Here is a 27,808-nt window from a genome sequence, read left to right on the forward strand (position 1 = left end):
GTCAAAAGTGCTGCTAATTCAATATTATGGGTAACCATGTACAATGTACATGTACATGTAGGTGCTATGAAATCTGTGGATGCTATTGGTACAATATTATGGGATACACTGTACCATACTGGTGCTATGGATTCTGTGGATGCTATTGGTACAATATTATGGGATACACTGTACCATACTGGTGCTATGGATTCTGTGGATGCTATTGGTACAATATTATGGGTATCGTGGGTGCGCTATGGATTCTGTGGATGCTATGGGTACAATATTATGGGTGTACACTGCACCAAAGGTGCTATTGTGTGGGTGCTTATGGGTACAATATAGGCGCCATGGATACTCTCTGGGTTTAATTGATATTCTTATCATGTATGAAAAAATTCCATTTCAGGTCATATCATTTGTATACCATATTGACTGTTGTACAAATTTAGACCATTTGTCGATCAGCAGTCAACTCAGGACAGCCTACCAGCTTCTTTGTTTGATAAAAAAATTATAATTTTATACAGTTGAGGACAAATCGATAGAAATACAGAAATAAACAAAGAAAAAAAGACGTCATCATTTGAGAAGTTGATTCTAAAAGTGAAAAAAAGGTACAAATTTAAGAAAAAAATATTTTATTGAATTTTATGCAGGTTATGCTAAGTGAACAGCCGACTGTGCACTTTGGAAATACAACTGTTATTGTTGTACATTTATAATAATATATGCTGTCACACAATTTTGTTTTAACCCTTTCACCACCATGGTTTGTCCCAAATCCATTGTTTTCTATGGTAAAGTTGGACCTGTACACAGGGAACTGGGGGTGAAAGGGTTAAGGAAATGTAAATTCACCGTAGGGATATAATATTTTTGAATTATGAGCAGAAAATCACATGATCAATAATGCTTTTTTCATCTGTTTTTCTATAAAAATGTCTTATGATTGGGGAAAATTTGAGTGTCTGCTGGGGAAATAATCAAATAATTGACTCATTGGTATGTTTGTATTAAAATATGAGTTCTCTCTCTTCTGGCAATTTTTAAATGTAATTTATCAGTAGAAGTGAAAAGCGTAGTTTGAAGAATGTCAATTGTAGTAGCATAATCATATATGTTGTCGGATGGGCAGTAAATTATCGGAAAGAAGTTCTGTGTCGCCTTCAGTGATGTGTGAATTTTTCAGGGAAAAATGAGAAGCAAAAATAATTAAACAATTTGTCAGTTTGTATAGTGTTCTCAACGGTTAAAATGAACACACTGAGTGTGTACTTGATGTAAGGCCACAAAATTATTTCATGAATAATGAAGCGTAGAATTTTAACAAAAGCAACAATAGGCAATAGTGTTACATAAATGGTATATTTGCTGAAACTTTTGTTCCAAAATGTAGTTTGAAAAACCAGCAAACATCAGTACCAACAGGACTAAAATGGACTGATACCTGTACGTGTATCGGCAATCACATATTCTGTTGGCCGTGTTGACGGGTATTTCAACAACAAAATAATATTGGGAAGAACCCATTTTATGGTAGCTGGGTGGAGCAGGGTGAGTGAACCCTGCCATTCATAACATTGAAAGTCTGTGAAAATGGTAGATTAGTCTGTCATTGTACCGCCCTATTCACTTGCAGAATTCAGGCACAATGGGAGGTATTTAATGGCGTAACACTGCCTAATAGATGCCTTAATTCATGGGCAAGTCAGTAAAGTGGCAACACCCTGTGTAGTTTTTGGTGTGGCCACTTTTCTCTCAAGGATAATTGCAATTTGTTGAAAAACACTCACGTGAATTAAGCATATTTTGAGTGTTACTATAAATATCTACTATCATAATTCGCACAAAAACACAATAGTGATGTATTAAGTATGCATAAAGGTTTGAATTTTGTACGCTGACAATCGCTGTTGAAGTGCTGTTTTCTGTTCATGTTTATTCACATTTAGACAATGCTGTTGTTCTTGCACACGGTTTGTGGCATAACAGTTCGATGGTAAACTAATTTTCAAAATTCACTTTCCCTCCCCGGTCACTTGGTATGGTTACCATGAAAGAAATATTTTACACATACATGTAACTAAAAGATATAAGGTTGGCTGTGATGTGTGCATTGTTATACAGAATGAAAAATTCATAGTAATTATATAATACTCATTGAGCGTACTCTAGTGTGTTGGTCCTATTTTTGGGCCAAGTATTTCATGCATGCCACAAATTTTATGCACAAATGCTGATGAACCAAGTTTATTGTGCTATAGATATAACAATATTCCTAAAACTTGCGATATATTTGCAGTGAAGCCATACTACAAAAGCGTTCAGTTTTCTGCACGCAATGTACAGTTTTTTAACAATCTTCAAAGTCGTTGAAGTTTTTTGACCCACAATAGTTGCAACGTTGAAAAGAGTACTAGTGTCGGTGAGAACAAGTTCAAAGCCTGGTTTAAGAGTAATAATAAATTTTCAATAATGATAGCCTAACCCTTTCACCACAATGGTTTGGCCGAAACCCATTGTTATCAATGGTGATTATGGGCCTGTTCACAGGAAATTGGGGATCAACAGGTTCACAGGAAATTGGGGCTCAACAGGTTAAATATTCTCATTTTTACAGAGGGAAACTTTAAAAGCATGTGATGCTTATTGACAGATTGACAAATGTTTGGTTAACCCTTTGAGAGCTGTAACTTTTCCCACCAAAATTTTAGTGCAACATTTTATCAGTTTTTATAAATTTTTCTGTAATTTTTTAAATATTTTTTGACCAAATGGATATCACATGGCTACAATTGTTTATCAAAATTTTGGCAAAAATTTGAAAAAAATTGACTGGGGTACATTTTAATAAAGGCAACAAAAATTGGCTCTGGCCAACAAAGGGTTAAAACTTTGCCAGTATGAAAACAGGATGGCAAAAGTTTTTACATTATAAATAAATTCTGATGAAAAATAAAAGAGAAAATGTTATCAAAATGTACACGTGCCAGTCACTGTCAGTCATCAGATCAGGTGTAGGGAATTAAATCGTAGGAATAGCAGTGAGTCAGAAAATTGATTTGTATTTAGTCTTCAAAAACTGAAAATCATACATTTGAGGACATTGGTCTTTTGTGTGATAGTGGTACTTAACAACAGCTGTGTAGCTCTGATTGCCACATGTTACATGTCAACACAAAATATTTCTGCAGGAAAACAACACGCAGATACTGTATCCCATACCATGTCGAATTTAAAAATATTTCAACACTTTCATTTTTGATCAAGGCATGTGTTTTTTATTTGATTTTTTGGGCAAAAAAAAATTGATGATATGGAAAAACAAAATGCTTGAAAATTACGTGATTTGCTATCATAACTCTGTTTTTCTGAAAATAATTATTTAAAAGTTCAAGTTAATCACATTTAAAATAACAATCCTATGATATACATTACACGTTGGTGCTGAATTTCCATATTTCAGTTAAAACGTGATTATTTTGCAAAATAAACATGATGTATAAATATCAATATTATCATTGCCAATTCAAAATGGCTGCCGAATAAAGAGATGGTCGCTGTTGCCAAGGCAGCAAATACCAGCACCACCAAAGTTTGCTGCCTAGTAGCTCTATAATCAGTACATCACGGAAATACTGCCAATATGCTGGCTTTCAAAATATGGGTGGATGCGGTAATCCTCTTTCATATAGTCACCTTTCTAGAAATAAGGCAAATAACATTTATAGATGATCCAAATAATTTCAGTTTAGTATCAGACCACGATTATCCTTTTGAACATTATCAATACATGCTGACTTATAATGAGCTTAAACTATTCAAGATATTTGATTTATGAGGAATTTTTCCCATACATGTATGTCCAAAAAAATATGGTTTGATACCATAGAAACAGTTGCTATAGCAACTTGATTTCAATGATTAAGGTACTACTGATAAGTGCATCAATTAAAATTTTTGATGTTGTTTGAGCTTGGCAAAATTATTGAAAAAGCTAGTCATAATATCATGTTTAATAGTTTCTTTAATTTGGTTTCATGGCCAGAGCGTGTCAGATCAATAATATATTTCAAGATTTCTTTTGTTGTTGGGTGTGGCGGAATTTTTTACAATTATGATTATCTAGTTGTTGGAGTATTGCCTTGTGTGCTTTCTGGTACAATTTGACCAGGTATGTAATAAAATATGACAAATATTTCTGTTGCAAACAATACCTCTTGGAGAATAAAGAATAGGACTTAGGTCAAAGGTCAAATGATAAAGCTTAAAAAAGACAAGGCATGTTTGGTTGTGTATTGTTATCTTCAGACTATTAGTTTTGAATTTACAAAAGTGTATTGTGTACCAGGCAATTTTTCTTTTCTTTTTGAAACTTGTTTAACTTTAATAAAGACATATATAGTCTGGAGAGAGAGAGAGAGAGAGAGAGAGAGAGAGAGAGAGAGAGAGAGAGAGAGAGAGAGAGAGAGAGAGAGAGAGAGAGAGAGAGAGGACGAAGAAACAAGATTTTAATACTTTGAAAAGTTTGATACATTTTTTAAAAGGTTTCAGTTTTAATAGTTTTTCATTTGAAACCTTCGCAACCATTGCAGTCACTGTAGAAGTCTCATCTATACACACGAAACAATTGTTTCTAAATTGGGCTTTTTTGTTGTATTTACACCAGGCTACAATGAACAGCACTAGTAAAGAAAACAATGAGAAGTTTAACTGATATCCTTGATCCATTGGGGTATAAAAATTAACTTGAATCTGTCAAAGTCACCTTTGTGTTATTTGTTTTTGTAAAATTTGACAAGGATAAACATAAAAGTATTATATCAGTATAATATCTAACTTTGAAGTTGGTGTGTATATGCAAATGAAGTAGTTTGACCCTGGGGCTGTTCAAGCTATTGCAATTGACTCATTCACGTTCGGAATGTACTTGGACATTGTCATTCCGTGTTCCAATTTGCATATGAAACTCCCTGGCATAGGAGCTGACAGACCCTGTCCACCATCACAAAAGACAAAACCTGGTTGAGTGTAAATGGATAGTGATCACTGGTGAGCTTTTCAAAAGCGGCCTGGGCCACTCCTTAAACTCGTACCTGGCCGTGTCGTTCAGTGTCTTTCTGTCTTTCACAGCAATGAGCAGTCTGACACTGTAAACCCAAGTTTGCCATAAAATGTTGCAAGTGTTCAACACAAGTGATTTGCAGTTCCGTAGACTAATGACTTTGTGAAGGCATCAGGAAGGTTCAGTGTTAAAACAATGCATAAATTTGCATGGAATTAACCAGGAAAGCATGAACCTTAACTTAGCATGTTACAGTTTTCAAGATGCCAATGAAATATTTCTCTTTTTTTGACATTTTTTACAAAACTATACTTTACTGTCAATTTAGCCAACTCTTATGTAACATTAAACAATAATTTTAAACAATTTTTTGTATAAATACAAAAAATTGTTTTCAAACAAAGGACAATGACAAATATATAAATATATATATATATATTATATATATATATTATATATATATATTATATATTATATATATATTTATATTTTCATATATATATATATATATATATATATATATATATATATATATATATAATATATATATATATATATATATATATATAAATACATATTGAAATGTGTGTGTGTGTGTATATGTGTGTGTGTGTGTGATAAATATAACACAAATTACTTTTAATGACTTGGACATTATGACAGTTTCCAGGTTTACTTCAACGCTAACCATTGGAAAATGATGCCTTTTTTGTTTGAACAACTTTGCATATGCATTATTTCATCTATACATTACAAAAAATTCGACAAAACTGAACAACTTTGGAGCCTGGTTCTGCTGCTTGGTTTAGGTTGGTTGGATTAGCCGTGATGGTATTTACCTATATATTCACCAGTAGTAGGTGATAATGGCATTTGTATTTGGCAAGTTCAAGTTCGACATTATGCAACTCAACACTTTCATCATATGCAGTCTCTGCATCAAATCAGCTGGTATGCTCCGATGTTCTCATGTGTACTTTGTGGTGTTGTTATGATGAACTCACAATATCCATATTATCAAATGTAAGACAGAGTCTTCAATGGTTCAGATATAAGTAATTATTTATGCATACATGATAAATATGAGGCCGTAGGTACAATTATATTGATGAGCGTTAACTGGCAATATATTTTCTGCGTACTATATTTGGATCAGAACTGCAATTATTGTCCCTATACCTGTCATTTCAATTGCCATTTTATGTACCGCTCTGACGCCCTAGACGTTTTTATTTCAAGCTTACAGGATAAATATAAGAAAATTTGCTTTTATCCCAAGAACTATTACACTGTGTAATGACATTTCTGTCCATATTTTGCCTTAAGACATTTGTGTCCACACATTTTTATTCTTAGAGTCCACTCTTTGTGTACATATACTGTACATATTGTGTTTTTAAAATATATCTGTTCATTTTTATAGTTTTGTCTGCTGCTGTTGTACTGTTTCTTCGTTTGTTTGTTTGTGTTTATTCTGTTTATTCTCTCAGAGTCTGTTATTGGGCCTTTCAGCCTGTTGACCTGTCAAATAAAATGAGTGAATGTTTGAGACTGGTAATTTACGGATTCTTTCTCACTGCAGGTGGCATATTCCCAAGACACTGTTGGGAACCTAGCTTCGTCGGAAGTTACGACAACCTCCCTGAAATTGACATGGGATCCACCGGTTCAATCAGCAACGTCAATTTCATACTTTATAATCATAAGCCCATCGAGAACCACAGGAGGAGGTTCCTTGGAGACTGTCTCCACAACGGAGGCAACCATAACAGGTTTGAGTCCCGGCACAGAGTATACATTCTCAGTGAAAGTGAGCTTTGATAATGTTCTGAGCGACAATGAAGAGACGCTAACAGTATCTACGTTAAGTGATACAGGTAAGAGTTGTTTTATTTTTGTTAAAGAGCCAGCTGTTATTTTTGATCTTTTCACTATTCTTATATTAATGTCATCTGCTATTCCTCGTTCTACTCCCTAAAGCATGTTGCACCACCAGTTACTAACTTTGTCAACACAGCACCTAGTATACCCTGTTGTGATACATTTGAATTTTAGTGCAGACAAGAATCCAAGACAAGATAATTGTCAACAATAACACTGCAGTCTACACATGTACAGACTTAGCTGACAAGCAGAGTACTCTGTATCTTAACATACCTTTTTGGAGTTGAACAAGAAACTGAAATTCACACAAAAATGGTGAAAAATTCACTAAAAGTTGCAGCTTAATTACTAGTGGCTTATTAAAGGGACAAAGTCGGCCATTTTTCATGGATTTTGTTTGATGCAAGATACTACTTATATTGTTTGACATGTTGAAAGATACTGAATAAATGGGTGACCATACATGTATTCGACCCCGGTTTTAGACAAATTAAATGAAACCATCGCAAAAATGAATTAATGGTCATGACCATTATTTCATTTCCACGATGGTTTCATCTATCATGTCTAAACCCGTCGTCAAATATATGCATGGTCACCCATTCATTCAGTATCTTTCAACATGTCAAACAATATAAGTAGTATCTTGCATCAAACAAAATCCATGAAAAATGGCCGACTTTGTCCCTTTAAGGGGATACACCTCTGTCTGAGCATATAGTGTTTGTAAATTTTCTATGCTTGCTCAACTTCCTTCCCTACTACCTAGAATTATCTCTTGGATTTTCCATACATTCTTATGATTTTAAGGGTATTGCTGCCCTCGCCTAATGTACTTTCTTGTCATAACATCAAGCAATACTTAACCATGGATAACAATACTGTAAACTTATACAAACCCAAATCTTGTCCTAATTAATGTATGTACTGATTGTCCTTTAGTGCTTCCACGAGTGACATACCTCTGCAAACTTTTTTCACCATCCCCGTTGTTCACGTCCCGGGAATCCTTCAAATTTTAAAATTATTTCTGATATTTTTTATAACTTTTGCTTCTTTCTTCATATCGTTGCTATTTGACTTTTGACATGCCTTCCCCTCCTCAACTCAGCCTATCAGATTTGTTGTAACAATTGTACTGTGCATTAGTATGACTGTAACAGATAAACTGATTTGCTGTGTTACTGACTAAACAAACGTAGATGATTGACAAACTGATTCATTAAGAAAATTTCTCCATAATAATTGACTCATGAAAAAGAGAAATCTCATTGATTCAATAGCAAGTTGCTTTTCTGGGTTTAAATTTCAACATCTTCTGCCATAATACCAGCTCATCAGAAAAAGATAAATAATTAACCGGGTTTTGAAAGATACAGTCTAAGGCATTTTCAAGCACTGATTGCTTTACTACTTAAAAATTCCTCACAAAACATCTTTTATCTGTATAAGTTTTGAATAGTTTTTGATGGTTTGGTACTTTGCAGAAAATTAAACCCAGATGAGAACTTGGCATAATCATGATTTTTGTGTAATCTTTGAATGTTTAACCATTGCTCGGCACATCAGTGAATTTTCTTGATGCATGATTTGCATTTGTGTCGTATGCTCATTGACCTTTGAACCCTACAATTTGCATGTCTCCATGGCCATCAAAAGCAAAAACCTCTCTGATGTATGTGTTGTAGTCTGCCAGTGGCCAATACAAATCCAAAGAGCTAATGTTGAAATTTGATCAAATTGTTCCGAAAGACATTGAATAATGAGTTATGCATGACTTGTAAAAGTGTTTGTTTGAAACAGTGAAGCCTACTGAAAGCAGCCATATTGTCAGGTACACCTAATAATATGGCTGTCATAGTTTGAATAACAATAGACATGTGGCCATTGTTGAAGGTAGTTTGCACCTTGAAATTGAAAGACATACAACTTTCATTCAAACTTCCCTCAACAAAACTTTGAGCTGTTTTCTTTCAAAATCAAGAATAAAATCTAGGCTCACCATGCAAATTTTGGTAATATGGAAACAAATTACATTAACTTTACCAACATTTGAAATTCAAAATGACTGCTACTCTGTGTTAACTCTATGGAAAAATATCAAATTTTCAATTTTCACAAAAACACAACATTGAAAACGATACTTACTACATGATGAGCTTCAAAAATGAGCCCCCACATGTTGTTGACGAAAAAATTTAATTTGAGAGTCTGTCCCTGTGGTGCATTCTTCCTGAACACAACTGAAAACATTTTACCAAACAGAGACTGTGTATGGGTAATTATGTCGCTGAAGTGTTATACTTGATCAAAATTTCAGCAAGTGCTCTCTTTGGTCAGTAAATCACGGCTACTACTTCCAGAAATGAGAGGATTTCATGTAAGGGTTGATATCACAGTCATTGAAACATCACATTCATCCACATCCACTCATCTAAACCATTCACATCATCATTGGCATGCCTTGGCTTCATCACCGCATTTCCATATCATTAAATTTGCATCATCCCATCGACTATCGCACCGCGCTACTGATACTTGACTAGTTGAATAACAAGAAAATAGGATATACAGCACAAAAAATTGCTTGCAAGCCAAACACTGCCTGCAATGCACTGGCTTTGCTAGTTTAACCATCACAGCCCATGGGTGTTTTGCCTTACGCACATTTCATTAACTTTATGCTAAGATTCAAGGTCACATTTTTATTATTTTTTTAATCATCTCACTCACGTGGGTGATGGAAATAAAGTAGCTTTTAAATGTTTTCTCCTAATTGCATGTCAAGTTACCAGGATGCAGGAAAATGTATTCCTTTTATTTCAAATTCTGATCTCTATTTTTTTGTAAATTTTGTTCTGAAGGAAACAATATCCAGGTAACACAAAAAACTGAAACATTGTTGATCTTAAGTTGGACAGAACCAAGCGGTAGTGTGTTCAATTATGACCTCTCCTACCAAACTGGTTCCAACGCCCTATCTACTCAACAAGAAAGCGGTAACACTGCTCTTATTTCAAGCTTGACACCGGGGGCGCTGTACACAGTCAGCGTGTCGTACAGGGCTACATCGGGTGCTTCACCGACAGCCCTGTACACCACAACAATCAGAATGTGTGAGTACAACTTTGAGTTGAAACTGCACCATAAAAGCACATTTGAATAAAAAAAGTGAAAAAGTTTGCCACTTCTATGCTTGCTCGTGAGCGGTCTTAACACTTTGAGCACTGTAATTTTCTCCCGCCAAAATTTTAGTGCAAAATTTTACCAATTTTTATGAATTTTTCTGTAATTTTTTGATAATTTTGGAGCAATTGGACATCACATTTCATTGTATATATATATATTTCAAATTTTTTCAAAAATCTGAGAAAAAATTGACTGGGGTTTATTTTATATAGGGGACAAAAATAGACTTTGGTGCTCAAGGGGTTAAGCATGAACTTCCCCTATAAAAGCTGGATTACAATAATCTATGCAAATGTCAAAAAGCCTCACTACTGATCGGATATCTCATGTGTGGTCCCAGAATCCCATAATTTTGCCATGTTTCAGGCGTTGATTGCCATTGCATCTTGCATACAATTGTCTGTGAATATATAGCGACTAAACTTGAGTTGAAAATTAACTGAAAAAATGTTCTGTTTTTGTCGGAGAAGGCATATGTTTCAAAATGTGTTCCTGTACAACCATTTGATCCGTATATTATGAAAGTGCCCATCATGATTATTCAAATTTATCATACAGTCAGAGCAATGCTATGAGAATTCAAAAACTCCCGCCAAGTCAGTAATCCCCCTATTGTGCGCCCACAGTCATGTAACATCCTGTTTAAACAATGTGCTCGTTTCACAAAATCTTAGAGTATAGAGTATCAGTCAAAATCACAACACCGTGAACACATCGCACCCCAGAGATGTTGTGATATACTTCGCTAAGGGATTATAATTCTTCAAACATTGATGCGATTTTTTTTCAAGGCATGTTGAATCCAGCAAGTTTACACACATATCAATGATTTTAATTAAACATGTCAGTGGCATACAGGTACACAATTATGCGCATAATTATACGTTTTCACAATTATGTGCATAATTATACAGGTTCACAATTATGCGCATAATTATAGTGGATCATTGTATCTGAATTTTTGCCATGATTGTAGCCCTCAATCCAGATTTTGATTCGCCATCCACCTGAACACTTTTGACAAGCCATTGTCAAGCCAAGTGTTTCACATGACTATCATCCTGTTCAGAAAAGGGAGCCATACCATTATAATTTTGTCAGTCAATCTCATGTCATCTATTCAGATATCACTCACTAGACTAGCTGGCAGCATGGCTGAATTCCATATTTTTATTCTTCACACACCATTTTGCCTTTTTTACAGGCGGAGACTGTATGTTTCATACTAATGTGGTTCGGAACAAAAAATGAAAACATACAGTCCTTGCTCGCAGCACAGAATATTTTGCTTCCATGTTAGAACAGAATCAGTTTGCAAGATAACAAGGCTACTTTAAGAGGAATATCTTCTCACAAACACAATGTTGGAAATTTTAGAAATTTTTACTCAGTTTTCTCGGGTGGTCAAATGGAATTTAGCCAAGTGCCAACTGATACACATATATTTCATACATTTACCTTGTAGTACTTAAGTATAGTGTGTGTACACCCTTCTAATGTAGATACCATATCATCTTCCATATCATACATACAGTACCATTGCCACCATCAAGTTTAACAACGTCTGGGGTCACTAGCAATAGTGTCACTGTCCAGTTTAGTCCACCGTCATCTGGACAGTATGATAACTATGAACTAACCACGACCCCATCAGGAGGTACAGAATCCGCCCCGGTGACCATCGCCAAGGAAGCAACGACTTACACTGTTAGCGGCCTGACGACGGATACTGAATATACAGTCAGTCTGTATGCGGTCAGCGGTACAGGTGCACAGACGGAGAGAAGTGACCCCATTACAACTACAGCAACACCTGGTATGTAAATTAACTTGGCCAATAGCAGTGATGGTAGTTCTGTATTTCTAGCTATATAGTACCATGAATATGACATCATTTTTCTGACAGAAATAGACAAGTCAATGTCTTTTGTTCACGTCTTTCTACCTGCAGTGATCTTGTAATCTCAAGTTCGACAAGTTACGGTAGTACCACCAAACAATATACCGGTACCTTGCATATCAAACGTACAATCATGTAAAGTGTACCAAAGGCCGAGTGTTCCCAATGACATCGGTGTTGACACACATATTAATTTGAGTATCAAAGTCATTTTACTGTGAAAGCAGTTCAAATGAATTGAAATTTGAAAATAATACATTCACATACTTTTTTTAATTTACCGCCATCACAACTACAGCTTCTCCAGCTGGTATGTAAACTAGTGTCATACAATTGCTGTAATCTGCACTTGTTCATCTAGGATTGTTGCTATGGCATGACCCATGCATCATCAGCTCTGCTGTTATGAATTTTCAAATTATGATTATAATGTCAGTATTGCTGTGCTTTAATTTGCATAAAGTAATTTGCATGGAAATAAGTTTTTTTGGCTGATTTGCATTTTGTAGTGCTACGTTACCGTTAGTTTTACAAAGTACCTCTCTGTGGTTAAGGTAGTATGCACCTTAAAATTGAAAGACTGAACTGTTTGTTCAAATTTTCTGTAAGAGAACATTAAACCTTGTCCTTTCAAAATCAAGTACAAAATTCAAGGGTCATTATGCAAAATTTGGTACGAGAGTAAAAAAATTACCTAACATTTCGGAACGCGTAAAATTCAAAATGGCAACCATGGGTTAACTCAGTGGGGAAAATTAACATTTTTGATTTTCAGAAAAATGAGGTGGTGAAATTTTATTTAGTCCATGATTTTCAAAATCAGCCCCAACAAGTGGTAGACCAAAAAGGACTGTAAACGTTTAAAAGTCCAAACATCTATCCCTGAGGTGGATTATTCTATCTTCCCAGTAAGGTACTATATAGCGCCTACTTGCATGAGCATAAAAAGACCAATTATGAATGTTGAACTTTCATAATATTTGTTAATTCTTTCCTCCACCAGTTTCATTTCTTCTGACCGTCACAACTGTCACCACAAACTTCCTGGTTGTGGAGTGGGACGAGCCAGCCGGAACTTACGACTCCGTTGTCTTGACGTACGCCCCCGAGAGCGACCAAAGTACTCCCACCGATGCTAACTCCATCGGCGCAAACCAAGCATTTGCGTCTGGCCTCACGTCTGGTACGGCATATATGCTGAGATTGTACACAGTTGCGGGAGGTGTTAGAAGTGAGGTGGTTAACCAAGTGGAATACACTGGTATGTATTATTTCACCTTATATTTACCTGCAGGAAGTAGTTGTCATAAACTTGATCAATGACAACGAGCCAAATTTTAACGCATCTTCTAAATAATTCAAGTACCTTAAATTTCAGAGACAGTCCATCACAGGTGTTTGTCTAAATTTGTTCAGATTATGAAAAAAAAAAATAGGTAGATTTCTTATTTTGATATTTCATATGCAGTCACTCACAGTGTAATACAGCGACAAACTTTTACATCTTATTTACACTAAATAAAGTTACACCTTTCATCACAATAGTTTGACCCTAACTCATTGTTATCAATGGTGATTGTGGACCTGTTTAAAGAGACTTTAGGGGTGAACAGCTTAAAGAAAATATAAATGACAGTAAGACAAAAGTGATTTCATCGACTAGTAAATGTCATCATGAATTCAATGAATGGCTCTATGGCCATTTAAAAGTTGAGGTAAACAGATGTAAGTCTAAGTTTGGAAAGTGAATTCAAATGTTATATTCCAGTTCTGTAAATTTAATGATTTATTATACATGTATACCAAGAACGTTTACTTTTTGCACATCCCAAAGTGGGGAAAAACTTTTGATGGTTTCAGTGGACCCTTATTAGCAAGGTTAGCAAACACTTGGAGTGCTGTAATTTTTCCCACCAAATTTTGGTGTAGCATATTTTACCGATTTTTATGAATTTTTGTGTAATTTTTTTTACAATTTTGGATGACACTGACAGCAATTTTCATGAGCAACAATTTTTGATCAAAAATTTTGGGGGGAAAATCTAAAACACAATCATCTGGGCCTGAAAAACATATGCAGGGTTATTTTCTATAGAGACAACAAAAATTGACTTTGGCGTGCAAAGGGTTAATATATGCGGTAACTAAAGGGCATATGCAAATTATGACATCATGAAAAGTAGCAATGATGCATACAGTAATTTGATTTGACATCAGCACCGTGCATAATTGCTCTGAGCATGGGTTCTATTTTTTGATAAAACTTCATAACATTTGTCATTATACCTTGAACAGCTCCAGCAAAACCACTCACTGATGCAGCGCCAACCATCACAGCAAACACTGTGACAGTCACATGGTCCGAACCAGATGGCAGTCGTGACCACTACAAAGTGACCTACTCTCCAGCCAATGGCCTGACTGACGCCAGAGGTCAACCAGGTGACCGATGCGACCACCTTTACATTTGAAGGTTTGGACCCAGGTATCCAGTATACAATCAACGTTATAGCGGTGGCCGGCGACCAAGAAAGTGATGCTTTAGAAATCTCAGCTACAACATGTAAGCCATAACGAATAATTTCCAATGATAACACTTAATCACCCTTTAGGTGATAAGAAAGCATAATTTAGGTGTCATTAAAGACAATGTTTTACTCTCTAGACATGTTTATTGCTGCAGCTTGCAGTTACATCTCTTAATTTTTAGCTCACATTTGGTTTTACCAATGTGAGTTTATCGTATAGGCTGAAGTCGATGGCGTCTGTATGTATGTGTGTATGTATGTATGTATGTATGTATGTATGTATGTATGTATGTACAGTATGTCCGTCAACATCAAAAACACGCAAACCGCTGCACGTTTCAGCTTGGTATTTCGTGTGTGGATGCATCCTGGGCTATAGATGGGATTTTGTTCAAATGAAGTCTGCATTGCCAAAATTATGCAAATGAGCTTACAAAATGTGAAAATGGTTAAGAATTAATAACTCAAGAACCGCTTTTTTGATTGCTTTGAAAATTTGTGTGCAAGTACCTTAGGTTAACCTTATACATTTTTATGAATATTGTGAAGATATCCTTAATTTTGTATTTTTGCTGAATTTTTTTGTGATTTTTCTCATTTTCAGTAAAAATTCTTCTTCTCTGAAACCGCCGGCCCAATCGCTCTCAAATTTGGGTTGTCTCTTTGCAAGGGTGTTACTCTTATAATTTGTTGAAATTATGACAAAATTGGGAAAATTACTATTTTTGTGCAATTTTGTCATTTTTGGTCAAAAAATCTTAGACAGTGTTTCCTTTTTAAAACCCCTGGACAGACAGCTTTCATATTTCGTACACAGACGTACAGAGATGACAATAGTTAGATATGTGGAAATTGTCCTGAAATATAAAAAATTGTATTTTTAAGACAATATTGTCATTTTTGGTCAAGAAAACTTTATCTCAACATTACTTGTTTGATAGCTTTGTAATTTGGTATAAAGTCCCTTGTTTGATAGCTTTGTAATTTGGTATAAAGTCCCGAAAGATGTTATTAGATAAATTTTCTGCTCAAAGTGTTGGGAAACCCCAAAATTTGTATATTTTAGGTACTTTTCTCAGTTTGTGACCTTAAATGACCTATACTAACCCAGGCTATGTTGTGAGACAATTTTGAAGGCTGTGAACATAATTTTGTCATATTTGATACCAATTTGTAGGAAAATTTGGTCCAGAAAACAAAGCTGAGGTGATTTTTTTCATTTTGGACCAATCTTTGCAACTTTTCTATGTAAGACATACAAAAACTGATGAGAAATTTGGATCAAGGATAATTCCAGATGTTGTAATCACCACCCACAGTGGAAGGCATTTCACTATCTGTAACTAACTTAAGTGCTGTTTACATTAGAATGATAACACTCATGGCATTAATTAATATCTCCAAGGTTGTAAATGTACTTCCTGTCATTTGGTCTTATGTAATACCAAGGGGTGGAACATTTGATATGCAGGAGGGGGTAGGGTTTAGAAGATCAATGATGTAGCATTACTTTTATACCAGATCCCTTGTGCATTTTTTGCCCACTCCCACCTTTTCTTTTTATCAAGCCTTCTCTGTTTTTTGTTGTTGACATTTGCTTATGTATTTAGGATCTGCTTCTCCCATTGCTATAGAAGTTGATATGCATGTTCCTACCTAAGTTGGAGACCTTATTTGCTTTTGTCATTCTTGTTTTTCCTGGTTTAAATATTTCTCGAATGGACCAATTCAACCGAATGTGAGCACATAGTGTCCTTGACGGTATTTTTAATTATTATTTTGGTCCTGTACCCCAGAGTAACAAAATACCGATTTTTTCATTCAATGGCAATTAATCCCCATCCACCCCACCTCAGGCCTAGGTAGATTTAGAAATCAGTTTCATGAAAGTTGCCAAATGAATAGGTCTTTTTTAAATCATCATCCCTGCAGAAATATTTTTCAGGAATATTGGCCGTGCAAACGTGACCACCGAACTTCCAGGATCAAATGGTTGACTCCTTGGAGGGAAATGGGGATGAAACAGTTCAGCTTGCTGTCACAACTCTGAAGAAAATTGTCTTATTTTTTTCTTCCACAGTACCAGGAACTCCTGCCGGGATCAACTTGAAAGAAGTCACGGGCACGACGATTCGCTTCTCATTCAACGAGTACCCATCAGCAAATTCTTACTTAGTGGCGATCAGTCCGGCTGATGATGATAGCGTGACGTATCCCGATTCCAACCAGCAGCACACTTTTGTCAATCTGACACAGGGTCAGGAATACACGATAACTGTAACGGTAGTGATTGTCGGGTCAACCCCAACACAGAGCCTAGTCGTCAGGACAGGTATGTAAATAGCGTTGATCGCGATTTCGGGTTTGTTACTAAATATAGCTGCACGCGCGCGACTTTCGGACAAACATGCTGAAATTCGGACAAATTTTGCCGTTGTATGCGCGGCTGTTGTTGCAGCTTGTAGTCTCAGTCATCAATTCATACGAATAAGTGTGACGCTAAATGGCCTTTCTAACACTCGCAGGTTTTATTTTCGTCGTTTATGCGGAAAATGCGGACAAATATTTATTTATGCATATTAATGAGAGAGAAATGTGACGTCATTTGCGATCAGCACAATTATATAGTACGATATATTGCATCTCGTTTGGTAATTTTCTAACTTCTCACAACATTTTAATGTTTCAAAACTCCCTCTGTCAAATGTTCCAAATTTTTTGTATTCGATGGCACAGTGTTTCAAATCAATTTAAAATAGTTTTCCAGATTTCTTACGTTAAATGTTGTTACAATATTTCAAAGTTCTTGTCCATAACAGATTTTTTTCAGATTTATTTGAAATTTTTTCGGCAAATAGCATCTTGTTCAATTTCATATGTTTGATGATGATCAATTGACACATTTCAATTCACTGATTTATTAATAAAAGAATAGAATGTATCGTAGTTAAGAAAATCACTTGGGCATGATCTCATGGAATCCATCTGTCATTGAAAGTAGCAAAATTAAATACCAGTAGAACTATTAGATATTTTGACACAAAATTTTGTGTTTCTTTCTGTTGACTAAAATTCAAATATCAAAACTTTCTGAACAGATTTGAGTCAGCCTGGACCAATCACATACAATGTGACTGACACCACACCCAATAGTATCATGTTTGAGTGGACGGACGGAGAAGGCGTCTTTGAGAACTACGAGGTGAGCGTCAGCACGCAAGGCGGTCTGTTGGTGTACAACACGACTTTGAACTCAACGGATGACACATCACTGCTGGTTGAAGACTTGCAGCCAGAGACAACGTACACAGTTGTTGTCGTAGCAACTGCTGGGTCAGGAGGAGATAAAGATATGAGTGATCAAAGAGAAGTTGACATCACCACCTGTAAGTAAACCTCCAAAAATTTCATTTCCAATGTAGGGGATCTCACTGATTTCAACAATTGTGACTTTTCACTGTATATATTTCGCATGATTGTAAGTCATTATCATATACTTTGCATACTAAACAGTGTTCATTAATACAATTTGCATAAATCAATATAATTATCTAGAAAATCAATAAAGATTCACTTTAAGTTGTATGTATTATGCATTCTTTGAATCAGTGTTCATTAGGTTACGAGAATTATTCATCTTCTGATTAAAGTCTTGTGGACTTTTCACATCAAAGATATCAAAGGAGGTACAGTCATCCCAATGTCTGTACAATTTTATTAAATTGTTGGTGAGTCAAATAGTTGTGGCACCTACCTTCAAACTTTTTAGTCTGTATCCAAAATCTTTATTTCATTTTTCAACACCATTCTGCTCTGGCCGCTAACATTATCAACTTTTTGAACAATATTCACCCATTCTCCTATTTCAGTACCGACTGTTCTGTCGGTCACAACTATTGGTGAGGAGTTCCTACTTTTACAGTGGTCAGCACAGGGAGGTGACGTGGATCACTACAAAATCACCTACTCACCAAGCGACGGTGATCCCAGCTCACCATTCGACATTCCCTTGGGAACCAACTTGAAACTGATCAATGATTTGACTCCCGGCCAGGAATACACCATAACATTTTTCACCGTGGCTCCTAATAACCAGGAAACAGAAAAAGGATCAATTACACAAAGGACAAGTAAGGGACCATCTCAATTGTCGCATAAGTTCAAAAAGCGAGGGGGGAGGGGGGTTGATGTAAATGAGGGAATTTTGTTTCTTGAACTTATGCGACAATTTGAGAATATATCTTACATTGTATTAAGCTTACGGTATGTCCAGCACCGAAGTAAAATATCAATAATGTACTTAAGGTATATGTCTCAAAATTGAAAGACTTAAACTTTTGCTCAAACTTTCCTCAAGGAATCTTCCAATCATTGTCTTTCAAAAATCAACAATAAAAATTGGGGTCACCGTGCAAATTTTGGTACTAGAAAAACAGATTACCCAAGATTTACCGATATTTGTGTTAAATCTATGGAAAAGAAATAAAATTTTGGATTTTCGAAAATCAAAGACAGTGAAAATTTTTGTTTACTTTGTGAACATTCAAAATGAGCCCCTACAAGTGCTAGATCAGAAATGAATTGTGAAATTTTGAGAGTCTAAATATCTGTGCCTGAGGCGCATTCTACATTAAGAAGCTATAACAATCATCCTGACCTAACGTATGTCTGTACTCAACCTCATCTGTAAACTGTGCACCATTCACACAGAACCCAAGATGCCAGGTGCAATTGCAGTGAGCAGCATCACGTCAACCCAGGTGGTTATCAGCTGGACTGCTGCAAGTCCAACTGGTGTCTTTGATAACTACAGAGTCACATACAGTCCGGATGACGGCCTCACAACATCACCTGTCCATGTGGAACCCAGCACCACTCAGATCACCCTGGCTGGTTTGACGCCAGCCACTGCATATGATGTGTCGGTCACTGCTGTCAGTGGAACTCTGGAAAGCACAGCCTCGGCTGAAACAGTTGCAACATGTAAGTATACATACTACGTCCACCTGACTGCATGCAGACAAAGTAAACCCCTTGACTAGCAAACTAGACTACTGGACCAGCAAATTAGACTGTAGGACTAGCTAACTAGCCTGTAGGACTAGCAAACTAGACTGCTTAACTTGTAAACTAGACTACTTGACCAGCAAACTAGACTGCAGGACTAGCAAACTAGACTGCTTAACTAGCAAACTAGACTACTGGACCAGCAAATTAGACTGTAGGACTAGCAAACTAGCCTGTAGGACTAGCAAACTACCTAGACTGCTTAACTTGTAAATTAGACTACTTGACCAGCAAACTAGACTGCAGGACTAGCAACTAGACTGTAGGACTAGCAAACTAGACTGCTTAACTAGCAAACTAGACTACTGGACCAGCAAATTAGACTGTAGGACTAGCAAACTAGCCTGTAGGACTAGCAAACTAGACTGCTTAACTTGTAAACCAGACTACTTGACCGGCAAACTAGACTGTAGGACTAGCAAACTAGACTGTAGGACTAGCAAACTAGGCTGTAGGACTAGCAAACCAGACTGCTTAACTAGCAAACTAGACTACTGGACCAGCAAACTAGATGGCAGGACTAGCAAACTAGACTGCTTGAACAACTAATTAGACTGCTGGACTAGCAAACTATACTATTTGACTAGCAAACCTGAGTGGAGGACTAACAAAGTAGACATTGACAGCAGGACTAGCAAACTAGACAGCAAGACTAACAAACTAGACAGCGACAACAGGACTAGCAAACTAGACTGTAGGACTAGAAAACCTGACTGCAGGACAGGCAAATTAGACTAAAGAACCAGTAAATTAGACAGCAGGACTAGCGAACTAGACTGCAGGACAAGCACACTGGACTGCTGGACTGGCAAACTAAACTAGGCTGCATGGTCTCAGAATCACCTAACACTGAATGAATTCACTCACCTCTGCATTTGCAATAAATCTATAGTAACACGGATACTTACTCTTTATCTATTTTCACAGTGGCTGGCAGTGCACTGGAAGTGTATATCATTGAAGTCACAACCACCTCCATCTGGCTGAAGTGGAGCCCGGCTCAGGGCAGCTTTACTGGCTATTCCGTAAGGGCCTTGAACACCGACGGAGATTTCAAAGAATACAATGGATTGTCTCCAAGTATCCAGTCACATACTCTGTCAGACTTAACACCAGGATTGAAGTACACTATCTTTGTATCCGCTGACGGAACAGTTTCCTCAACAACAGTGGCTCAATATACAAGTAAGTTATTTTCCAATTGGCAAAAATTCGATTTGTAATATACCATAATTGATCACGTAATGTACTATCAATTTCAAATCAAAGGCAAGGGAAGGCTGTGTGCCATTTGTGCTGCCTAGAACTTTCAGGTGATAGATATTAAAGAGAAAGTGCCCATGTTAATCAGTTTATACCCCGCTGCAAGCATTGCAGCACTTTCTGGATAATAATTTACATAAATTAGCATCTGCTTTGCATTTGTTCCGATAAGGCTGCACAAGTATATTGCAAGTAGTTAAACTGCGGCACTTTTTTCTGCATCATGTCTGTTTTTGAATGTTGTAACATTTTGATACCTGTGTATATGATGTTTTTCCCTTGTTCCTCATCGCAAAATGTTGTGTTATTATTTGAACAGGACCCAACGCTCCGGTAAGTGTAAGTTTAGGAACGCCTTCATCCAGTGGAGTGACAGTTGTCTGGGGTGAGCCCGCAGAAAGCTATGATCAGTATGAAGTGAAAGTGGTCTTGACGAGTGATGAGTCTATAGTTTTTGTTCAGACTGTACCCAAGGGAACGACATCCTTTGACGTTGCCGACCTACAGCCAGAAACAAGCTACAGAGTGGAAGTTGTCTCTGAAGTCGGGACCGACCAGGAACGAACTCTGAGTGAGGTTGTTGCTACGACTTTCATGACTGGTGAGTAAGATGAAATTAGTCATTCACATTTTATGCACCCTTTTTAGTACCATTTAAGCCTTTGAGCGCAAAAGTCAATTTTTGTCACCTTTATATAATATACTACAGTCCATTTTTTCTGATGTTTGCCAAAATTTTGATAAAAAACTATAGCCGATGAAATGTGATATCTATTTGGTCCAAAATTATGAAAAAAACTAACAGAAAAGTTCACAAAAATTGGTAGCATATTGCATTAAAATTTTGGTGGGAAAAATTACAGCAGTCAAAGGGTAACACCTTGCTTATCGCTGTATCGTTTTGATTTCTGCAGTAGTTTTTATCCATCCCTAAATTACACTTTCTTGCTCTGCTTCAAAGTCATGTCAAATTACCCAGAGTTCAACATCCTGATACGACCAGTATATGAGTAATATCTAATGTTATTTTTGTCAACTGAATCATTTTTAGTGCGGTGTAGAATTCCCTTGTCAACACATTGGATATTGTACACATTGTCAAAGCTAACACTTGTTACATCAACACAGTCAAGAAAGGGAGACACCATCACAGTGTTTTCTTCTGGACACATGATTGTGCAAATCCCCTCTATCTTATCAAAATCCCTCTTCAAGTAATCACATGTCACCTTTCTACAATGAGGTTTGAAATTAAGATTACACACAGTATATATAGTAGCATTCCACTTCATAATTACTGTCTATGATGTAACATCATACAGTTGATGTAATCACCTATTTGTAGCCCCAGTAAAGTGATACAAGTTTCCTATCCGCAGAAGGATGAGATAAAGCCAAAGGACTGTCTTTTATTGGATATTTGATCAGTGCTGTAACCTATATTGCTAATACCTTGAACAAAATCTAAATTGACATAACTGAAATTTGCATAATTTATAATAGTCCTCCTTAATCAGAACCAAATCCCCCTCAACTTTTCAAACAGAGGACAACATTTCCCCTTGTGAGAGAAAGCTGGAGAAATCACTGACATCATTCTATGATTCATGTGTTACTAGTAACCTCACATGTACAATCTTAATACCATCATATTTCTTTCCCTCCAATTACACTTTATTTTTACAGACCGCTCAAAGGTTAACATTGTTGATTACAATGAAACAACACTGTCTCTTTCCTGGGAGCTGCCGGCATCGATCCCGGAATCCATCAAGGTGACCTTGGATCCTGCAGATGGCACGCCAAGTTCACCAATCACTTTGACCAATAATGAAACATCTGAGATGATTATGGGTCTAACACCTGGTGAAGAATATACCGCTGTGGTATTGGCTGTGAAAGACGATTCATCAGAGGAAGAGATTGGTAGAGCCACTCAAAGACTCAGTAAGTAACGCCATCACAGAAAAAGAAACAAAGGCATTGAAGTGAAATACTTGAATCTCAGTCACTGCCATGCTTAACAGAAAACATAACAGAATCACAACTGAGAAAGAAAGATAAAAGAACTTAGTTAATGGGCTGGTCGTACAGCAACGTCACAATTTCATGTTTCGAAAAATATTGGCACATTCTGCCCCCCTCAATAATGTTCGACACTTCAATAGAAGTGTTTAATATTATTGAGTTCAAAAAACTTTGGGCATTATCAATGGACTATTTCCATATTGTACATCATTTGAATAAAGTGTTGCACATCATTTGAATTAAGTGTTTCACTTCTGTAAATTCAAATAACTGACGGATCTTGATTTTCAGTGCAAAACAGTGTTTTGGTACAAGTGTTGAAATAATTGGATGCAAGCATTGAACGTTATATCCAAGTGTTGAAAACTTTGAATTAAAATGCTGTACACTTTTGGATTCAATTATCAAATTGAAATTTTGAATGTTATGGAATTCAAATATTCAACTTATTTAAGTGTTGAAGATTTTGAATTCAAGTGCTGGGCACTTTTGAATTCAACTATCTGTTGGATCTTTGAACGTTATGGAATTCAAATATTCAATGAATTGAATTCAAGTGTTGAATAAAATTGGATTCTATTTTACTCATAACAATTTGAAGCATAACTGTTGAACATCAAGTGGTAAATTTTTAATATTAGTGGTGGTACCAAGTCTCAGTAAGTTTACAAATTAGGACAGGCATTCAAATTTTCACCATTGATCTATTTGCAGAACCTACCGCGACAACGAATCTCACAGTAACTGGCAAATCATACAGTAGCATCGACATCAGCTGGGATTACAACCCTGATGAGGGCGATCTCTATGATGTCTTTGAAATTGTCCACGAGCCTGCCGATGCTCAGATTGGCTCTCCATACTTGTTGGACTCCTACCTGCCAAAGTCTGTGTCGCTGATGGGATTAAACCCCGCAACCAATTACAACATCAGTGTATACGCAGTGTCCGGTCTCGGCGCTCATCCTGAGAGAAGTGTGCCCAGTGAGATTTCAGAGATGACAGGTAAGACTGTGATTACCTTGGTTGTCTTGTGAGTGTATACAGGCAGCGACTTTGAACTTGAGCTCAGAAAATCTTGCTTTGCAGCTGTGATCATACATACAGCAATTAATCATTTTCTCATACCACTGCACCTGATCGGTGCACAAATCAATCTGTCCGATCAATCCGTAACAAAACCAAATTTTTGCTCCAACTTTTGAATTCCCATTCTTCCGTCTGATAGACCAGTTAGTGTTAAGACATGATTTGTCCAGAATAAACACAGAACTACCTAACTTCAAAAACAGGTTTTTATCAAACAAAACAAAGACAATGAACAGTGAACTATTACTTTAAATCAAAATTACATTTCCAATCTTAACTCTGTGTGAGCTTATGGGCTCAGCTCTAATCTGATATTATAGTAAAATATTGGCCACTCTGCCGTTTGGTCTTTCAGTAAATGCTTTTATTCATGAAATGCAGCCAGTCGGTAATTCTTTCTGCTTGCAATTGAACAAAGTTAATGTTATTGTTCCACAGATGTTGCATCACCAACCGATATTATTGTAAAAGAAGTTACGACAGACATTATCCGTATCAACTGGCTAGAAAGTGTTGGTGCACAGGGATATAATGTCCGCATACGGGAAACAGGTTCTAATGACAATCTGCAATCCCAGTTTTACACTGCTGGCGGAAGCAGGGAACACACCTTTACTGGTCTTACTCCTGGCCAGCTGTACACCGTATCAATATTGATATCAGGGGTTGGAAGTGAGCCCTCTATTGATCAAAGAACATGTAAGTCTCTTTCGTTTTTACACCTTATTAGCTAGGAGAAATTTGACTGGGCAAACACATGGCCAAATTCACACTGTGTCAATATTAGGGTTTTTGAATTGAACTGTTCATTGAGAAAAGAAAATACAAGTCTAGTTTTTACATGTTATTAAAAAAGGTAAAAAGATTACAAATGTCTCAGCTTTCCATAACACAAACGTTTTTCAGAAAAAGGATTTTTAGCCCCAAATACTCCTAGAAAACTCTATGATAGCTAGTCAATGAATTTGCAGTGATTTTTACCCTAAAGAAGTACACTAGTGAAGGGGACACAAGTTGACATGTACCAGGTATCTCTACATGTATTTGTCTGTCAGCTTAGTTTTGTATGTCAACCTCAGTCTCTGAAGGACGATATCACTGCGTTATTTTCAGATCCATTGCGGCCAGGTAATTTGTATCCCGGCACTGCAACGGCGACTGAAATCAACCTCGCGTGGGATGCTGCTCCAGGTGGTGTCGTTGACAGCTATGAGGTGACGTACTATCCCTCAGAAGGCACGCCCTCGTCTCCTGTACACTTCGCAGTCAGCGACGAACTCTTGCTGCATCTGACTATGCTTCGCCCGGACACAGTGTTCACCATCGTGATCGTAACGATGGCTGGAAGTGGAGCCGATCAAATGACCAGCCAATCACGTACAACAACCCAGACTACAGGTATGCAAATCTGTACTTTTGTATCCAATTAACCTGTTGAACAGAATCTTTGGTTGATCGCGTAAAACATTAGAAGTCCAAATCTTGAGGTAACATGGCAATTACTTGTTGAAAAAATTATTTTTCTTGTGTTATTAATGTTGTTGTTGACAAAAAAAATAATACTTTTTCCAGGTTCATTGAACCCACTGGAGATCATCATCAGACGAATTACGTCAACTGAAATTGACATCATGTGGGGTCAAGGTGATGACAGCGGAGGAATCTATCTTGTGGCACTTGAAGAGAGCGGCAGTGGCAGTCCTGACACGACACCAGTCACAGCTGGTGCGCCACTAGAACTGTCTTTCACTGGCCTCACACCAGGTTCACTCTACGACATCACGGTAACACTGAACAAAGGGGGAACAACAACTGAGGAATCCATTTCCGCAAGGACAAGTAAGTAACTCTGATCATATGGTCATCATTGATTGACCTTTGAACTCTGACCCCAGAGTTACTGGATGACATCATATGGGATATGTGCAGTTTCACAGATGATCATACCAAAGTTGCTAGCCTTATCATTCGAATAAAATTTGGAAAATATTCAGAGCGTTGTTTATTTTACCATTGTTGCATAAATACCTATAACTGTATGAAAGTTTTAGTGTGTGTTCTAGTGTTCTGGAGAGGTTTTGACTTTTGAAAGGGGAGTTTGGAAGAACGGAACAATTTTGTAATTCCATGCATGGGGAACTTTGATGACTGAAAGTGACTAGCTGACAATGGTTATTAACATCTTTGCAATTTTCAGCAAAAAAGCCTGAATTTGTAGAGTTAATGATTACCCTATAATAAGGATAAGTGATTTTTGGAGAGTTCTTTATATGTCTGTATATATCACTTGTAATTTCAAGGTTGCTGGTTCAGTATGGAATAGCCAAAAAGTTCTTTTCATGGCTTTTTCAAGATTTTTGTACGTAATGAAGATCTAATCATGGCTTTATTTTTTACTTTTTTCGTAGCACCCCTGCCAGTTGAGTCTATCTCACTGTCATCCTCAACTGTATCCTCATTGATGCTGGCATGGACAGCACCACCTAACACCACATTTGACACCTACGTTTTGGAGTACAGTCCCGTTGGTGCAGCAGTCCCCTCACCGCTTGAACTTGGATCCGATCAGTCCTCTGTGGAATTGACCTCCCTATTGCCGAATCAAGTCTACGATGTGTCCATCCACGTCTTGTCCGGAAGCGGAGACGATTTGAAATCCAGTTCGACTATCACGGAAGGTTTTACCACAGGTAGGTGAAATATCCAACGGGTCTCTTCATGAACAGGATCCATGTATTGTTAAACCTCTCTTCTCTCACTACACAGACAAGCAAAATATATGTTAGATATAAATTGTCAATAGACAAGCCCTGGTAAACCTGGATATTTGCAACACTTTGGTCATAATTTTGAACTTAGTCCCATATGTGGTGAATGGTTTCATGTGGGAATAGAAGAATGCACAGTGTTCAACACACTCAGTATGCCCTAGATATCTTGTGATGGCGATATAAACAAACTCACATGTACAAACTCACATGCCAAAACATGCATTCCTGTGCGCATTTGTGCATGTGGTTTTGTTTGTTTGTTTGTTTGTTTGTTTGTTTGTACTGTTTATTCAATTTCTCTGTTGAATTCATTGTCTTTAGAAATTCCATGATCATCCCAGGGACAATTTTTAATCCTATAGTAATCCCTTAGGATTTCAGTTGGATTTTTTGGGAAAAGGATAATCTCTTTAACATTGTGTTTAATCCAAGATTTTTGCATAGAGATTTGAAAAAAATACGCCCTTGGAACAATTATAAAGTTTCATTATCCAATAAGACAAATTCATCAGAACTTTCTTTGCCGTTGTACACACATGCCTCACTTACAAACAAAATGTTGAATTGCGAGTAATAATTTGCATATTTATAATGCATGATGAAAGTTTAAATTGCTCTTATGTTTCGCCAACAGTTCGTGCTGACCCCGGTGAGGTCGTCATCATAGCGCAAGATGAGACCTCCATTGACATTACTTGGGGAGAAGCAGATGATAATATCACTTTCTCAGGGTATCTGATCAGAATTGAACCAGCGGATGCCACCACAAGCATTGTGTGGAAATTACCCTCTGACGAACGAACACATCGCTTTGACAGCCTCATACAAGGCCAAGAGTACACCATCTATATCCAACTGCAGGGAGCTGACATCGAAACAAACATTACACTAAATACAGGTCAGGATAATTCATATGTGTAATGTCAGATTGTTTTTTAGTCCCCATGGACAAAGTCCAGGGGAATTATAGATTTTGTTGTGTCCTTTTGTGCGTCTGTGCGTCCATCCATGCATCTGTTCCAGTAAATTTCTCAGAGAT

The 27,808-nt window shown here is 36.8% G+C and overlaps 2 protein-coding genes across 3 annotated transcripts in view; both read left to right on the top strand.

Moving 5' to 3' along the window:
• LOC139118662 (tenascin-R-like) overlaps positions 1 to 16,808 on the top strand; it is a 28,951-nt gene extending 12,143 nt beyond the window's left edge. The window contains exons 2-7 of one of the 2 annotated variants that reach the window (XM_070682081.1): positions 6,633 to 6,927; positions 9,799 to 10,050; positions 11,658 to 11,939; positions 13,027 to 13,284; positions 14,319 to 14,586; positions 16,632 to 16,808. In XM_070682081.1, the coding sequence (XP_070538182.1) occupies positions 6,633 to 6,927; positions 9,799 to 10,050; positions 11,658 to 11,939; positions 13,027 to 13,284; positions 14,319 to 14,494 (1,263 nt within the window). In that variant the 3' untranslated portion in view covers positions 14,495 to 14,586; positions 16,632 to 16,808. The remainder of the gene's footprint in view (positions 1 to 6,632; positions 6,928 to 9,798; positions 10,051 to 11,657; positions 11,940 to 13,026; positions 13,285 to 14,318; positions 14,587 to 16,631) is intronic. The other variant, XM_070682087.1, reaches the window with a different exon arrangement.
• LOC139149715 (titin-like) overlaps positions 16,541 to 27,808 on the top strand; it is a 57,584-nt gene continuing 46,316 nt past the window's right edge. Inside the window, exons 1-13 of the mRNA XM_070721617.1 lie at positions 16,541 to 16,883; positions 17,650 to 17,937; positions 18,421 to 18,681; positions 19,262 to 19,534; positions 20,546 to 20,803; positions 21,201 to 21,482; positions 22,568 to 22,828; positions 23,624 to 23,914; positions 24,437 to 24,697; positions 25,112 to 25,396; positions 25,571 to 25,837; positions 26,407 to 26,688; positions 27,404 to 27,667. Of these exons, the coding sequence (XP_070577718.1) occupies positions 16,541 to 16,883; positions 17,650 to 17,937; positions 18,421 to 18,681; positions 19,262 to 19,534; positions 20,546 to 20,803; positions 21,201 to 21,482; positions 22,568 to 22,828; positions 23,624 to 23,914; positions 24,437 to 24,697; positions 25,112 to 25,396; positions 25,571 to 25,837; positions 26,407 to 26,688; positions 27,404 to 27,667 (3,616 nt within the window). The remainder of the gene's footprint in view (positions 16,884 to 17,649; positions 17,938 to 18,420; positions 18,682 to 19,261; positions 19,535 to 20,545; positions 20,804 to 21,200; positions 21,483 to 22,567; positions 22,829 to 23,623; positions 23,915 to 24,436; positions 24,698 to 25,111; positions 25,397 to 25,570; positions 25,838 to 26,406; positions 26,689 to 27,403; positions 27,668 to 27,808) is intronic.

Source organism: Ptychodera flava, chromosome 2 (genome assembly GCF_041260155.1).
Source record: "Ptychodera flava strain L36383 chromosome 2, AS_Pfla_20210202, whole genome shotgun sequence".
Taxonomy (NCBI): domain Eukaryota; kingdom Metazoa; phylum Hemichordata; class Enteropneusta; family Ptychoderidae; genus Ptychodera; species Ptychodera flava.